This window comes from Anabrus simplex, chromosome 4 (assembly GCF_040414725.1).
Source record: "Anabrus simplex isolate iqAnaSimp1 chromosome 4, ASM4041472v1, whole genome shotgun sequence".
In the NCBI taxonomy this organism is placed as follows: Eukaryota; Metazoa; Arthropoda; class Insecta; order Orthoptera; family Tettigoniidae; genus Anabrus; species Anabrus simplex.
This window is the reverse complement of record NC_090268.1, coordinates 144,751,742-144,768,836: the sequence shown is the minus strand read 5'-3', so window position 1 is coordinate 144,768,836 and position 17,095 is coordinate 144,751,742. Positions and strand designations below refer to the sequence as shown.

The 17,095-nt window shown below is 40.5% G+C and overlaps 1 protein-coding gene across 5 annotated transcripts in view; it reads left to right on the top strand.

Annotated features, from left to right (window-relative positions):
- Positions 1 to 754: 754 nt before the first annotated feature.
- The window catches only part of LOC136871725 (methyltransferase-like protein 25B), a 92,285-nt gene continuing 75,944 nt past the window's right edge, over positions 755 to 17,095 (top strand). For 3 of the 5 annotated variants that reach the window (XM_067145265.2, XM_068227475.1, XM_067145264.2), the window contains exons 1-2: positions 836 to 1,167; positions 5,978 to 6,093. In XM_067145265.2, the coding sequence (XP_067001366.2) occupies positions 1,057 to 1,167; positions 5,978 to 6,093 (227 nt within the window). In that variant the 5' untranslated portion in view covers positions 836 to 1,056. Of the gene's footprint in view, positions 1,168 to 1,831; positions 2,483 to 5,977; positions 6,094 to 17,095 lie in introns of those variants that run through there. The other 2 variants (XM_067145262.2, XM_068227476.1) reach the window with 2 other exon arrangements.

Here is a 17,095-nt window from a genome sequence, read left to right as displayed (position 1 = left end):
ACGTACAATCACTTCTGTGACATTTCAAAACTCACAGATCACACCTACAACAACACATCGGTATGGAAGGTTAACTGCTGCACTATACAATAAAATATGCGTATTACATTTTATGCCAGTTAAAATATGGGTCGAGCAGGTCAGAAGATTATGAAGTACTATAAAAATCTCTGTCACTGGAAGAATATATATGCAAACACAATATTACTTACATGTTCTTGTCACGAGGGAACCTGAAGAACGACCGCGCATATTTCTCTACTTCGTAATTACTGCAGCCAAGCACAACACATACCTTTCCCCTCATGTTGAGAGGAGATATCAAGGAATGACACACTTTACTATTTAATTATGTCAACTCACTGAAAACGCATAAATAACACCAAAAACTTCACACAAAAATGCACGTGCTCTTATGAGAGCATCAGTACTTTTCAGGTCTATCCGCTAGAGTGAGCTCCAACAGCTGTCCCTCGATATGTCGCTCAGTGTCGCGTATTGTCTCTACTGTATTTCAAATCAAATCAAATCTAAATCTCTTTATTTGCAAATGAGGTGCGGAGGTCCCCGGTGGAAGAGCGAAAACAACTGCTCCTCTCCGCTTCTACCGTTCTCAGCTCTTATCTGTTGATGTATTCTTCTCCATTTAGTCTCCTTTTTGCCACCTATTAATCAAATAAACGACAAATTCCGAAGCAAGCTCTAATGTTTATAAATCATACGCTGCGAGTAATGCATCAATTTATTTGTTTCACGGCGACGACACACTATATAGAGAGCGCATGGGAATTATGTATATATGAGATACTCTCGGTAGTTCTCGAAACTCTCCATATGATTCAGTGGTTTCATGTTTTCTTTCGTGGTTTTTGTAGGTTAGGATTACCTTTTCCTTTAATTTAGTTTTTCGTATGTTGTTGTACGCCATCGCGTACTCTTCATTTTTTCTAATGCTATAAGTGAAATAGTTTCTTTTAAAAGCGTCTTTCTTCACCGTGTTATGTTCCATCGATAAATACTTTTCCAGGTTTCTTTTGATTAAGTCACCCTAATGCAATGAGTATTTCGCCCTTTCATTGTCACGAATGCTATAAACTGAGGAGAAATGTCCACAATGGGCTAAAAGTTTTGCAAGAATATGCATGGTTATTGAATTCCTTCGTGCTGGTAAGTTGAAGATATTAACTTAAGTACTACCTTATAACTCTTGTAACATCGCATGTAACGCATTAATATATATTAATCTCTCTCTCTCTCTCTTTTTTTCTATTGGCTTTACGTCGCATCGACACAGATAGGTCTTACGGCGACGATCTATATTTATTTCTAACCTGAGAGATTCTCGAATTAAATTTGTCACTGTTACGCGATTTGATGTAATGTCGTGTAGCCTATCCATCTGGCTGAGTGTTTTAGCTGCTTAGAACTGACCTCTTGTGCTCTTATGTTGTCGAATATTGCGGGTTAAAGGTACTCCTACGAGGTACAGTAACCTGTTTACCGTAAAATCTGTAGTGAATTCGGTATTTTTTGTTGGTAATTCTTACCACAATTAATGGACCTCGGCATTTAAACAAGAAGACTATATACTTACGGAGCGAGTTGGCTGCACTGTTTGAGTGATGTAGCATTGAGCTGGCATTCGGTGGAGATGGTGGGCTCGAACCCCACTATTGGCAGCCGAGAAGAGGGTTTGCTGTAGACTGCAACTTAATTGAAGCTAAGGTCACATCCTTACAAACAAACAAACAAACAAACAAACAAACAAATAAATAAATAAATACTAGCAAGTCAGTAAGTGATGTTCAGCTCAGAATGTGAAACGGGGGAAATGAATGTATTAATCCAATAATACGGCTTTGACATCAAAGATAATATTAGAGGTTTACGATGATGTCATACTCGTTGATACATTCATGCTGTGGGAATGACACACTACTACTTATTATTCGGTGTATGACTTAGCAGAAAAGGAACCAACAGGCAGACCTAAAGGAGGCATTTCATGCTTCCTCAAAAAACAAATCCTACCTTTTATGGTATAACACAAATCAAAGATTGTATTAGCAGTAGGCTACAAACTAAGCATTGTGCACTTCCAACCAGATAGTACAGCCACAGATATTATAGAAGAAATTAGCCTTTGCCTGAATGGGACCAATAAGGATGACGCTGTCATCCTCGCAAGAGATCTAAATTGTCGTGTAGACATAGGAATGTAAAAATCTAAAGATATCCTGAGCTACGTAGAGGAAGAGGGCTTGTCCCTAATCAGCAACCTCTGTTCTATACTTGAAGGCTGAAGTGTATACACAACAGAGCTTTATGGCATTTTAGAGGCATTGCAGAATGCACTGTCCAATGAATGCCAGCATTACCTTGAGTGCAATACTCGTACAGTTTGTTGCAATCTATCTGTATGTGCTTCCCACAATATCCCCTGGTGCGACGTACCCACAATTTTCTGGCTGGATTGTGGAAAGTAAGTACCAACATTAAAGGCCCAATAAACTCATGAAAACCTACAAGTTCTTCCTTCAGTGTTTTTGAAATGCTTGTGTGGTTGCAACTATTTGTAACACAGTTAACCATGTTTTCACTTTAGTATCGTTTACAGTAGTTAAATATGCCGAACAAACATTTGCACTGTCTGATTCTGCTACACCGACTGATGGTGCACAGTGGCATCACTCGCTGAAGCATTGTGGTCGTTTTCTGGTTATATCTCCTGAACAAAATAAAATAATGCAATAGGGTTTTCAGCACGTTGATTAAAATTTAATATTTTAGGCCTATTCAATGAGTGAAGAAAATAAAGTTTAAAAAAAAAAAAAAAAAGTTGCCTGAGCTTTTAATGTTACTTCCTTACTAAGCTCGATAGCTGCAGTTGCTTAAGTGCGGCCAATATTCAGTATTTGGGAGATACTGCCCACTGTCAGCAGCCCTGAAGATGGTTTTCCGTGGTTTTCCATTTTCACACCAGACAAATGCTGGGGTTGTAACTTGGTTACGGTCGCTTCCATCCCACTCCTAGCCATTTCCTGTTCCATCGTTGCTGTAAGGCCTATCTGTGTCAGTGCGATGTAAAGCAACTTGTAAAAAAATTTTTTTTAAACGTTACTTCCAAGCCACATGGGTATAGTGGGAAACGAGTGAGCTGATCAGACCATCAAGGAGGCAGTCACATTTTTTCCCACTGCCTTAAAGATTCCATCCAGGGATGTATGTTCTCAGCTGAGGCATTGTCCAGTTCCTTGGCTGAGTGGTCTCATAGTGGCCTTCAATTCAGAGGACACCGGTTTTAATACGCAACCGGGTCAGGGATTTTAATCCCTCTCGTAGCCCTTTCCTGTTCCATCGTCACCATAAGAGCTATCTGTGTCGGTGCAATGTAAAGCAACTTGTAAAAAAAAAAAAAAATTACTTCAAAACCACATTGGTATGGCAAGAAACGAGTGAACTGATCAGACCATCAAGGAGGCAGTCACATTTTTCCCCACTGCCTTAAAGATTCCATCCAGGGATGTATGTTCTCAGCTGAGGCATTGTCCAGTTCCTTGACTGAGTGGTCTCATAGTGGCCTTCAATTCAGAGGACACCGGTTTTAATACGCAACCGGGTCAGGGATTTTAATCCCACTCGTAGCCCTTTCCTGTTCCATCGTCACCATAAGAGCTATCTGTGTCGGTGCAATGTAAAGCAACTTGTAAAAAAAAAAAAAAAAAAAAAAAAAAGAAAGAAAAAATTACTTCCAAACCACATTGGTATGGCAGGAAACGAGTGAACTGATCAGACCATCAAGGAGGCAGTCACATTTCTCCTCATTGCCTTAAAGGTTCCAGCCAGGGATTTATGTTCTCAGCTGAGACATTGTCTAGTTCCTTGGCTGCCTTGGCTAAATGGTGTCATGGGACCTTCAATTCAGAGGACACCGGTTTCAATTCACAACCGGGTCACGGATTTTAATCTTTATTTGTTAATTCCCTTGGCACATCGACTGGGTGTTAGTGTTGTTTCATACATCCCTGTTCATACACCGCATACATCACCATCGTCTACCACAATAACATACAGTTTCCTATGTGTGGCAGATACCATATTCCCTCATCACAGGGTCTGCCTTACAAGGGCTGCACCAGGCCAGAAATCACACAAAATAATAATAATAATAATAATTGTTACGGACTTTTCCGTGGTAGGTAGAGGTGAAAGAAGGTGCGGGTGTGAATGGGTTTCAAGCTACGAAATTATAGTGCAATGTAAAATTAATTTAAAAGTTAACAAGGTTATATTTTCTTTTCGAAAACAAAGAAATAACAAGCATGGCAGGTACAAAGTAGCAATTCAAAAGGGGTTAGTTACAATATTTACAGAATTTGGGCTTCGCGCCCTGACTTCACAATGCTTGGGCAATCAGCTCAGTTTTACCTCAAACACAAGTTTTAACAGAGGGGGAGAAAACCCCATTTATACCTAGGAGCCCTTGCTCCAAATTACACTGAAAAACCTCCATGAGGCATACAACCCAGAATTTTCAAAAGAGCTACTCGCTCTCAAAATTTAAGCCTCTCCCAGGCCACACCAAACTCCACCTTCAAGTTGTCCTCAACGGACATAAACACAGGGGTAAAATACCCAATCTACTGAGGTCTATTAAAAGAAAAGCAGGTTAATTAAATGACCTCTAAAATAACAATTTGAGAGGAGACGAACTTGCACTCCTAATACACTTTGATTAAGACCTACTTGGCACTAGGCCGTTAATACAAGGGCTAATCCCATGCTAAAGAGGTGACTTAAGAAAAGAACAATTTGTTTTACATTAACGAAAAATAGGTTGGGAAAATAAGTTCACCTCAAGACAATGTGAGTGGGAGCTCGAGAGGGTTAGCACTCTTTATCCCAATATGTCGTTTTACAAGAGAATAGATGAAAAGAGAAGTTACATTTTAGGAAAAGGTTACATGGTTGAACGCTTAGAACCCGCCCCGAAAGTTAAACTGCTGAGCTAGCAAAGAAAGAAGTTATTAATCGGCCATTACCTTGTGTTGAACGGCTGGAGAAGAAAGAGGCGCTTCCCGCCCCCTGCTATGTACTTCACACACTGAAAGATGGAACAGAAGTGGCCTAGAGACCCAAAAATCAGCAGTTTAAATACTCTCGCGGAAGTTTCTAGGCGTTAGGGGAAAGAAAACACCCTCCCACAAACTCTTTATTGGATAGGACCCCGCAACAGATTCAAGTTGGGGGAAGATACATCTGATTGGATAGAAATTAATTGAAGAAATTCGGGATTGGATACATTCATAACAAGGGGAAGAAAGGGGTAAATATTGCCAACTTAAACAATGATAGAAAGAAATTTAACAAAGAACAAACTCTTGAAATTAAATTTTCTCCAAAAAAATAGTTCTTTGACTCCGCACTAGGTTGCACTATTGTAGATCTTCAGTAGTGTCCTCTAGAAGAGAAAGTTCACACTTCTTACTTCAAGCGAAACAAAAACACATCAAAAATGACACAGTTCAAAAACTCAAAATTTTCCACGTGGTGACATCTTCTGAGACGGTAGAAAATTAATACTGTCAATAAAGTTCAGACTTCCTCCAGCAGAGGAGTTTCAACAGGCGCACATTTTAAATTAGCGGAGTGGAGGTGTACCGCCCGGTACAATAATAATAATAATAATAATAATAATAATAATAATAATAATAATAATAAAAACAGTTTATTCCAACTCCAGTAATTATTTGGATACAAGAACTCATTTTACTATCAACCCTCATTGGAGCCCTATTACCAACATACATATCTTTTATTGCCTCTATTACCCTGCGTGATACCATAATCCCTCAGTGTGGTCAGTACCAGTGACTACATTTGAAATATACTGAAATAAGTTTCATTCTTGAGTAGAATTTTATTTTATCTGTCTGCATGTCTATATTTAGTGACTGACTTTTCATTTGTTTCTCAGGATTTTTATACAGAAAACCACTGGAAAAAATTACCTGAGAAATGGAAACAGATATTGGATAATGTAGAACCTGAGGAATTGGGCAAACTGCTGGATCCATCGAATTTGAATGGAAGGTAATTACCATTAAATAGTTTAATAAAGTGTAACTACGATAATTGCATAAGGTTAAACAATTCAATTATTGTAATTGCAGAAGAGGGTCATGGGTGATTCCACTGTTAGACATGTGGGAAAAATATGTGGAGGAAAGGGAACCAGGGTAGAGTGTTATCCAGGAATTAGGTTGAGGCAGATGTTGAGGAAAGTGGAAGAGAAGGGGGCAGGAAAGGAGAAGGTAGTAGTGTTTCACGTTGGTACAAACAATGTAAGGCAAGCAGATATAAGTACCAACATAGTTGGAGATGTGTGGGATATGGTAAATGCAGCATGAGAGAAGTTTAAGGAAGCGAAGATTGTTATCAGTGGAATATTGTGTAGGAGGGATACTGACTGGAAGGTGATTGGGGATTTAAATGAGACTAGAGTGGGTATGTGCAAAACTGGGAGTGAGATTTCTAGATCCTGATGGGTAAGTAGGAGATAAGGATCTGTGCTCAAATGGCCTTTACCTAAACTGCAGTGGTACTTATAAGTTGGGAAATTTGTTTAGAAGGGTTATAGGGAGGTACATTCAGGGAAACGGGGTGGTCTAGGGAGCGGTGATAAGGGTACAGGAATCTGGAAGTCAAGTAGGGATGACATAAAAATGTTAGTGTTGAACTGTAGAAGTATTGTAAAGAAAGTAATAGAATTAAGCAATTTAATATATACTAACCAGATACTGTAATAGGAGTTGAATCACGACTGAGAAATGATATAATGGATGCAGAATTTTTCTCACGGAACTGGAGTGTGTATTGTAGAGCTAGGATAGGAATAGTAGGAGGGAGAGTTTTCATTCTGGTGAAAGAAGAATTTGTAAGCCACGAAAAGGTTAGAGTGTACAGACCGGGAAAGGGTAGCATTGATGCTGATTCAGAATTATTTGATAAGATAATCAGCTATGTGGGAAATGACCTGGAAAGGAATGTGATTGTAGCGGGAGATCTCAATTTATCAAATGTCAGTTGGGAAGGTAATGTGAATGACAGGAAGTATGAACAACAAATGGCAACTAAGTTAATCTGGGAAGGACAGCTGATTCAGAAAGTGATGGAACCAACTAGAGGGAAGAATATTCTGAACATGGTGCTGGTAAAACCAGATGAGCTCTATAGAGAAACTGAAGTAATCGATGGTATTAGTGATCATGAAGCTGTTTTTGTCGTAGTTAGAAAGGAAGGTTTTAAAAGTAGGACTATTAGGCAGCTATGCTTTATGAGACAATGCCTGCAAACAATTCACCTTTGTGTGTTGGCTATGTAAATAACCTGAACTTGTAAATACTTCAAACTGTAAATATTATGTATTACTGCTGTATTTATATGTAATGTGATGTGTTAGCCATACGCTAAATAAAATGCAAACAACATGGGTGTGGAAATTAAATATCGGTATGATGGGGGGCTTTTCAACCAGGCCAGACTTCACTCCAAAAGATTAGCATATTCCAGCCGGGTTACAGAATTGCAATATGCAGATAACAATGCTTCTCCAGCCCACACACCAGAAGAGCTTCAACACACTGTCATTTGCTTCAACAGAGCTTTTGAATGTTTTGGCCTGACTGTCAACATTCAGAAGACCAAAGTGCTTATTCAGCCTGCTCCTGGAACCACCCACACAGATTTTGATATCACCATATCTGGCACAGCTCTGGAAAGGGTGGAGCACTTCTTGTACCTTGGGAGTATTCTCTTAACGCTCTGTACCTCTGAGAAGGTCGTGGAAAACAGAATACAGTCTGCCCGTGTGGCCTTTGGACGTCTCTTACATCGTGTATTCCAGAACAAAGATCTAAGTATCCCCACAAAAATAATGGCGTACCGAGCTGTTGTTATTTCTCTCTAAGGCTGTGAAACCTGGACCCTATATTGCCGGGTGATCAAGAAACTGGAATGCTTTCATCAACAAAAACTTGGATCCATCATGAACATCAAATGGGATGACTATGTAACTAATATAGCAGTTCTCGTGAAAGCAAAGCTAAGCTGTATCAAAGCCACCATCGTTGGTCATCAGCTTAGATGGTCAGGCCATATCCATCATGAGTGACAGCAGACTCCCTCGGCAAATCCTGTATGGTGAACTCAACACTGACAAGAAGACTTGTGATGCTCTTCTGAAACGATATAAAGACCAACTTAAGCAGACCATGAGAAGAGTAGATATAAACCCAAATACTTGGCATACTCTGGCACTGGATCACCCTCGCTGGCGTGCTACCATCTCAGCTGCGGTTGCACAGTTTGAGCAGGAACGTCAAAGACAGGAAGAGGAAACTCGCCAGAGAAAGAAGTTACGTCAAACACTGCCACGTCCGCAACCTTCCATCGGATGCAACATGTGTGGCCGCATGTTTTATGCAAGAATTGGTCTGATAAGCCATCAGCGCCACCTTCATCGTGTGGACTAAGGATTACGGAACTGCAGGCGAGAAATTAAAACTCGGATACGAGTATCGGCCAGTGATAGAAATTAGTGCAATTCATGGTTCACACTTTCTGGAAAATCAGGGAAAGTCAGGGAATTTAGGAAAGATCAGGGAAAGTCAGGGGAAAATTGAAAAAAAATGCTGAAAATCAGGGAAAATAGCTAGGTCTTTTAAAAAAGTCAGGCATTTTTAAATTACATCATTCGCTCACGCTGGTTGCTGTGATAAATCATCAACAAATGTGCGATTTCTTCTTGATAACTGCTGGTGAAACAAATTGTAATCAAGTTCAGGTAAGAAATATTTATACAGTATATTAAATATCTGTTATTACTTTTAAAATATCATTTATCAAGAACTACATTAATTTACACTATTCTGGGTGAGCTGGCCATGCGATTAGGGTAGCACAGCTGTAAGCTTGCATCCGGGAGATAGTGGGTTCGAACCCCACTGTCGGCAGTCCTGAAGATGGTTTTCCATGGTTTTCCATGGTTTCCCATTTTCACACCAGGCAAGTGCTGGGGCTGTACCTCAATTAAGGCCATGGCCACTTCCTTCCCATTCCTAGGCTGTTCCTATCCCATTGTTGCCATAAAACCTATCTGTGTCGGTGCGACGCAAAAAAAAAAAAAAAAAAAAAAAAAGCAGGTATTTTTTGTTGATGCAGGTCCTTCCAATCTTCTGAAGTCTTTGATTGTTTACTCAGGTGAAAAAGTATTTCTGCTGCATATGTAGCTTCCAGTTTTATAACTGTGTTGTAGCGTTTTGTTTTTGCATTTATTGATAGACATTTCTTTTTGTATATGTCCCATGTTACATATGTTCGCTGGCTGCTTCAGACTGACGCTCCCTCCAGGAATTGTTTTATGCTATTTTTTACCTAAGCATTATGTGAAACAGCTGATGATGATTGCTCAGCAATCAAAATATGTACTGTAAGTTTTTGTGATGGAATTAAATTGAAAAACCCCTCCTTTATTATGCTTTTCGACTTGGTAATCTATATCTTTGGAATTGGTGAAACTGTACCCATATTACTCTACTCTCCACTGTCTGGTAGAGTTGACACTTGTATCGTTCATACGGGAGTAGAGTCATACAGTAGAGTAGAGTAGTAGCACCATGTCAAGATGCAAGCACATCGTAACGAAGAGTTTAAAGACATTTGCAAACATATTAATGCTAGAGGTTAGTGAAGCGTTGCAAGAAGCAAATGAAGAAAGAAGGGAGTGGGTAAGAGGCTGGCTTAGGAGAGATACGCTCGGGGCATCAACATTAATTCTGAGAGAACTTGCGACAGAGTATAAAGAAGAATACAGAAAGTGTATGAGATTGAAGCCTGATAACTTTCAGACACTGTTAGATGCTATAACACCGCAAATTCAAAGACACGACACAGTGATGAGAAATGCAATAACTCCGAGATTTAAGCTTGAGGTGACTCTGAAGTTCTTGGCCCATAATAATAGCCATCGGTACACTGTAAATCACGCTGGCATAGGCCTAATTTGTAGTAGCTTCTTTGCCATAAATACCCCGATTACCGTACTGATCTATTTATATAATTCATTTGTTCGTTGCTTGTACGGCCCAGGTGTAGAGATTAAGCTTCAAGACCTGACATTGTACCTCCCCTTAATATTACTGAGCTATAATGTAACGTTGTGGCTTTTAATATTCTTCTTTCTTTATTAATCTGCTCACCCTCCAGAGTTGATTTTTCCCTCGGCCTCAGCGAGGGACCCAACTCTGCCGCCTCAAGGGCATTGTCCTGGAGCATGAGACATTGGATCGGGGGATCCAATGCTCTGGTGAGGATGACCAGTACCTCGCCTGACCAGTACCTCGCCCAGGTGGTGTCACCTGCTATGCTGAACAGGAGCCCTAGTGGGGTATGGGAAGATTGGAAGGGATAGACAAGGAAGAGGGAAGGAAGAGGCTGTGGCCTTAAGTTAGGTACCATCTCGACATTTGCGTGGAGGAGAAGCGGGAAACCACGGAAAACCACTTCCAGGATGGCTGAGGTGAATTGACCTCCCGAGGTTGTGTGGACCCCGTTCCAACCCTCGTACTACTTTTCAAATTTCGTGGCAGAATCGGGAATCGAACCCAGACCTCTGGGGGTGGCAGCTAATCACACTAACCACACCACAGAGGCGGATGGCTTTCATAATTACCTTGCAAATTATACTTTACTAAATCACTTAAGAGAGGGAGTGTAGATGTCGGCGGCACCACCTCCAGACTTCTTGGATTTACGAATTTTCGTCAGTTCGTGGTTGTAGGTACATCGTATTTTTAAAAAAAATTCTGTTTAAGTTCCATAAAACCAAAACCCTCTTTACCAATTTTTGTAATCAAGTCCTCTTCCACCGTACGTCTCATATTTTAGTTTCTGTAAATAATGCTGTTTATGTTCCATAAACATTCTTTTTTCACTATACAGTTCTGCAAATTTGCATGTTTCTTCTTCCGTACACTTGATTTTGCTACAAAACAAACGCACAGAAATGCTCAGTTTACTCAGCAGAATACCATTAGTACACACATGGAAATAAGCGAATGACGGGCCAACTGAAAAATCGAGCGTCCTCGGCCTTCTCCGCCAGCTCTCAGAGCTTGGTTCCAGTGGAGGGGAAAGGATAGTGGTAGAGTTACTTTACCACAGCGGAAACCCACTCTACTCTACTGCATACTACCTACTCTACTCTACTTGCTACTATCCCAGTCCTTTACACGATGCTAGTAGCTCTACTATCCACTCTACTCGCCTCGCTACTCGACCCGTGTAAACCAGCCTTTATGAACTCGCCATCTGATCGCTTATCCTAGGCGCGTATGCGCGCGCATCTTCCCTGGCTGGGCCAGACGATTTTAAGCGTGGCTTGGAAAAGGGAACATTGTTGATCGCCGACTAGAGAAGATGGAGGTTGGTTGTGCCTTGTACTCACGCTTTGTCGTGAACTCAAGAACCACGATGGACAAAGGATAGAAGGAACTATCCTCCCGGGGCATTTCCCGGAGAGCTTTTTTTCTCTCTCTCTTCTGGAATATCTTGGTAACTGATACATTCTCCAAATTTCATTTTATTATACTTTGGAAAGTGTGTTCATTACATAGCCTCGTGGTCTGCATTGGATATCTCATCGGAAACTTCAAGACTGTAAGTTCTGCATTATTTGTTACTCTGGGAGTTGTTTTGAGTTGGAAACCTGGCCTCTTCAACTGCAATTGATCTCGTTTTAAAAGGATTAATTTACACTTGGGGTTCATGAAGTTCAATAACAATGTTTGGACCTTGGGAGAAATGACTTTCGTTTCATCACTAATGTTTATGGCATTCTAGAAGCTAGGTCTACATTTTTCCAACCCGTGAATGGTTTTCTAAAGTTAAAGAATTTTTTGTAATACTTTGGGTGTATCTTAACTACATGATGATACTTTTGGGCATTTGAAATTATAATAATAATGATAATGATAATTTGCTGTGAGGTAAAATAGCAAGGAAGTTTTCACAAGGACTAAGTAATTGCTCCTTTCCTTGTTACTTTGGGGTTTTAAAGTATTTATTTCCTTATTTTGGTCCATTTTGGTTTCCTTTCTCATTCGTTTTTCCTTTTTTTTTTTTTTTTTTTTTTTTTGCATTGTCGTGTTCGTGTCTTATGATTGGGTTATCCTAGTTGGGCTAGTTATGGCGCTGACCCGGCACCTTGGTGATGATTATGGTTTCGGTGTTGCGTTTTGCTTCGTTTTGACGGGATACCCTGGTAGGAGTCCTTTAATTTTTCTGTTTGATACCTTGGGTGTTTTCATCTCCTTCCTGTGCCTTTTTGCTATCTCTGTAGTGTCACTCTTTTATTTTATCTACTCTTGTGGTTATTTTGGATGAGTTTCCTTGTGATAACTCCTCGAGAGATAAGTCCCTAATTTAGTAAAATTTAATTTATTTCAAAATGTTAAACTGGTATACCAAGAAAGGTGGGACCTTCAAAGGTATTAAAATATACAAAACCGAGGTCTGTGCATTTGAACAAATTGTTAAAAAGGGTTGTAAGCTTTGAAATGTTCTTATATTTTGTAGAGGTATTGGCCGATCCCTGCGCACTCTTGTTAAATTTTATTTTTTTTAAAAAAGGTTTGTTCTGAGGATGTTCAGTTTTAAATTTTAATTAATTAATTTCATAAATAAAATGTTGTTATTTATTTAAATGGTATTGGGTTGTTCTTGGAGTAGTTAATCAGGTTTTAGTACAGTAACCACGGTCCACGGTTTGTTATCACCTGCACTGTTTATGGTAAGTTCTCTTTATCTTTATTTTTCCTTGTTTTGGTGCTGTTGTGGTGATGTGGCTTCCACATTTGTTTAATTTATTTGCTGACCGGTCTGGACGATTTGGAGAGGTCGTGAGACCGGTATAGTTTTAATGACAAAAATTTAGCCGAAGGCTAAATAATAAAAAAAGGAAAGTATCGATCAGGTGGAACCTTTTTTCATTAGTTAACGTGATTCTGCTGACCCCAAGAGTGGCGGGTCAATGGTTTGATGGGGAGTTGATAAAACCCACTCCTGAGGTCGATCTTCTTTGCTGTTGCATATTGGGGTATCTGTTGAAGTGCCTGCGCCGGACCCTGTAGACTGAAGTGTGGTTTGGCAATGTAGGGAGTCCACAAACTAAGGTCATATATGATGCGAGCCAACCCATCTTCCTTGGAAACCAAAAATATGCCATGCTGAACCAGGTCCTGGATGATCTCCTTCATGAGCTTGGATGGCCTAGTCTTCCGGAATACTGTAGGGGCATGGAGTGGACGCGGAAGATGTATCCCGTCCTTAAGAATCTTGTAGGCATAATTGCCCAATAGAGAGTCAAGATATGGAACGGGGTTTGCTGCCAGAACCACCCCGAAAATATATCTGTGGGGCACTGGCAGAGGGGTCGGAACAGGAGGTTGAGTGGGGTCTGGGTGTGGCTGGTGTTGAGGCAAAGGACGGATAAAGCTTGGGTCCCAGTCTATGTCATTGTCAGAGGTGCTGCTGGCACCGTCATCACGGCCACTGCGTGATCCCGACCCTTCGGGAGTGCCCGAACGGGAACCTGGACTTTCGTCCTCCTGAAGCTCGTCGAGGATGTCCCAGGGGGCTGACCATTGATGCTAAAGTAGTTTCCAATGTAATCGCTGGGGCGATTATTTTAACAAGGATTTAACTCTAACCTAAATATTGAGTTGTATTGAATAGGTGGAAGAGAAATAAATTTCTTATATTTTTCATAAGATTACTTTCAATATGGATTCACAATGATTTTCATTACTTGTAAGTGGTATCTTCCGAGCTGTCAGTGGAGAGATGGCGTGGAATGACATTAGTAGACGAATAAGTGTGAGTGGTGTCTTTAAAAGTAGGAAAAATCACAATATGAAGATAAAGGGGAATTCAAGAGGACAAATTGGAGCAAATATTCATTTATAGGAAGGGGAGTCAGGAATTGGAATAACTTACCAAGGGAAATGTTCAATAAATTTCCAATTTCTTTGCAATCATTTAAGAAAAGGCAAGGAAAACAACAGATAGGTAATATGCCACTTGGGCAAAAGCCCTGAATGCAGATCAGTAGTGATTGATTGAATGTTTGCTTCATATACATCCTCTTATGCCACTATACGAGGGAGTACCCAAAAATAACCAAAATAACTTGTGTAGTACGCATTTCTGCCGCTAGGCGTGTATAGTTCCATGCCACCTGTGTTGTTCTGTTCATCTGCAGTGATTTTTTTTGCTAGCGCTGTTTTGTTCTTGTTTAATTTTTTATGATGCCAAGTCTAAGTGAACAATGTGCAAACCTCTTATTGGGATGTTTTAAGAAGATTGTGCGACAGTGCTCATCAAGAAAGATCCGATTTGTGGCAGACAGGAGACCGGTTCGTCCACCACAACAATGCACCCACACACACAGCCATCTCTGTTAGACAGTTTTGGGCTAAAAATGGCATGGTTCCACTGCCCCACGTCTGACCTTGCTCCGTGCAACTTTTTCTTATTTCCACGCATGAAAAGGGGCATGGAAGGACATGAATTTGACAACATTTGTTTAAACAAAAGATATTATCCTATATACAGTTTATGAAACTTTCAATACGGACGAAAAATGATTTTCATCACTTGTAACATTGACGATGTAAAACAAAAAAGAAGGAGGAGCTGTCAGCCATTTCTGAAGATGACTACAAAAAATGTTTTGAACAGTGGAAGCTCCGGTGGGACAAATCTATTAGTTGTAGTTGTAATGGAGAGAATTTTGAAGGGGATAAGGTTGTTTTGTAAAAAAAAATTGAAAATATGTAGCTTTTAAAAATCATCCTGTGGTTTTTTTTTTTTTTTTTTTTTTTTTTTTTTTTGTTAAGTGGTACCCTCTCGTATATAGAATCGCTGTAAATTTTCAAGAGTCATCTGAAATGTATGACAGTGTTCTCCAAATACCTTCCTGACATTGTTCCCACCTGTTTGTACCAGCAGTCATTCTCTCTACTTTCATATCTGTTACTTCCAACTTGCCGGGCTGAGTGGCTCAGACGGTTGAGGCGCTGGCCTTCTGACCCCAACTTGGCAGGTTCGATCCTGGCTCAGTATGGTTGTATTTGAAGGTGCTCAAATATGTCACAGCCTCATGTCGGTAGATTTATTAGCACATAAAAGAACTCCTGCGAGACTAAATTCCGCCACCTCAGCGTTTCCCCAAACTGTCAAAGTAGTTAGTGGGATGTAAAGCAGATAACATTATTATTATTATTATTATTATTATTATTATTATTATTATTATTATTATTATTATTATTATTATTGTTGTTGTTGTTGTTGTTGTTGTTGTTGTTGTTGTTGTTGTTGTTGTTGTTGTTGTTATTATTATTATTATTATTATTATTATTATTATTATTATTATTATTATTATTATTATTATTTCCAACTTATGAATAAGATATCCTGAGTCCACCTAGCTTTCACTCTTGCACACAGCAAAGTCACCTGGACAAAAAATGTTCTGGCCAGATGACTCTGGTATAGTAATGGAGTATACCATACAGCCAGCCACTCAACGTGAAGTGTTGGGCGGCAGGAAATAGCCTGGCACCCTGAGAGGATCAACATCTTCAAGGAGTAGCTCTCTTAAGAGGGTGATTGTCCCTCAGAGTAGGAAATGATCTGAAATCCATCAGGTAGCCTCTGTACCCCAGCTTAAGGGCAGCTACAAGGGTGTCTGTTCTCCCACAGAGGGTTGGCGTCAGCTAGGGCATGCATCATAAAGCTTTGCTCGAGAATCATTCAGACCTGGCTGAAGGGTGGAAACTGTTCCGGATGATAATGATGTTGATGATGCCGTCCTCTAGAAAAGGATTATGAGTAAGAAATAGGTTATCTTCTAGAAAATATACTCTAAGATGTCTTGTTGTGATTACACCAATGAGCCATTACATTATGACCACCTACCTAATACAGTGTAGCCAGGCGAGTTGGCCGTGCAGTTAAGGCCGCGCAGTTATGAGCTTGCATCTGGGAGATAGTGGGTTCAAACCCCACTATCGGCAGCCCTGAAAATGGTTTTCCATGGTTCCCATTTTCACACCAGGCAAATGCTGGGGCTGTACCTTAATTAAGGCCACAGCTACTTCCTTCCCACTCCTAGTCCTAAGACCTATCTGTGTCGGTGCAACGTAAAGCAAATTGTAAAAATACAGTGTAGAACCACCCTTTGCTCAAAGAACTGCAGCTACCCTGTGAGGCATCAATTCAACGAGGTGGCAGAAGATATCCTGGGGTATCTGGTACCACAAGCACAACAGTAGATCCTCCAGTACACTGTTGGGCAGGGGTGATGTACCAGGAACCCACTTATCCAAGTCGAACCACAAACTTTCAATGGGGTTCATATCTGGGCTATTTGGGAGCCATGGCATTAAAGCAAATTCACAATTACATTTCTCGAACCAGTCCGTCACAATCCTGGCAGAGTGGCATGGCTCATTGTCCTGTTGGAAGTGGTATTTACCATCAGGGAACACTATTGGCATGGATGGACTTGGTTCCCAATAATGTCCAGATACTGGGTAGCTGTAAGGGATTGATGTACCAGAATAATGGGCCCTAGTGTATCCCATGAAGACATCGCCTAGATCATCATATCACCTTCACCAGCCTGTCTCTGCCCGACCTTGCAATCACGTGCCATAGCCTTGGATGGAAATCGGTGTACAAGCGCTCGGCTGTCAACATAATGAACCAGGAATCCGGTTTCATCAGACCAAGTGATCTTTTCCCAATTTTCCACAGTCCAGTGCCCACATCATACGCTGCTCCAGCATTGGGGTACAACTGGGCTGTCAGCTGCACAGTCTCATGTGCAACAGTGTTCGATAAACGTTGCTCTGGTCTTCACCGTTTTTCGAACTATGGCCCCGCTGTTGCTCTGAACAATGTGCAGCAGCCTCTGGCATCAATGATCTACTGTCAACACATGACGGATGACGCGTCAATGTTTTCCCATCTC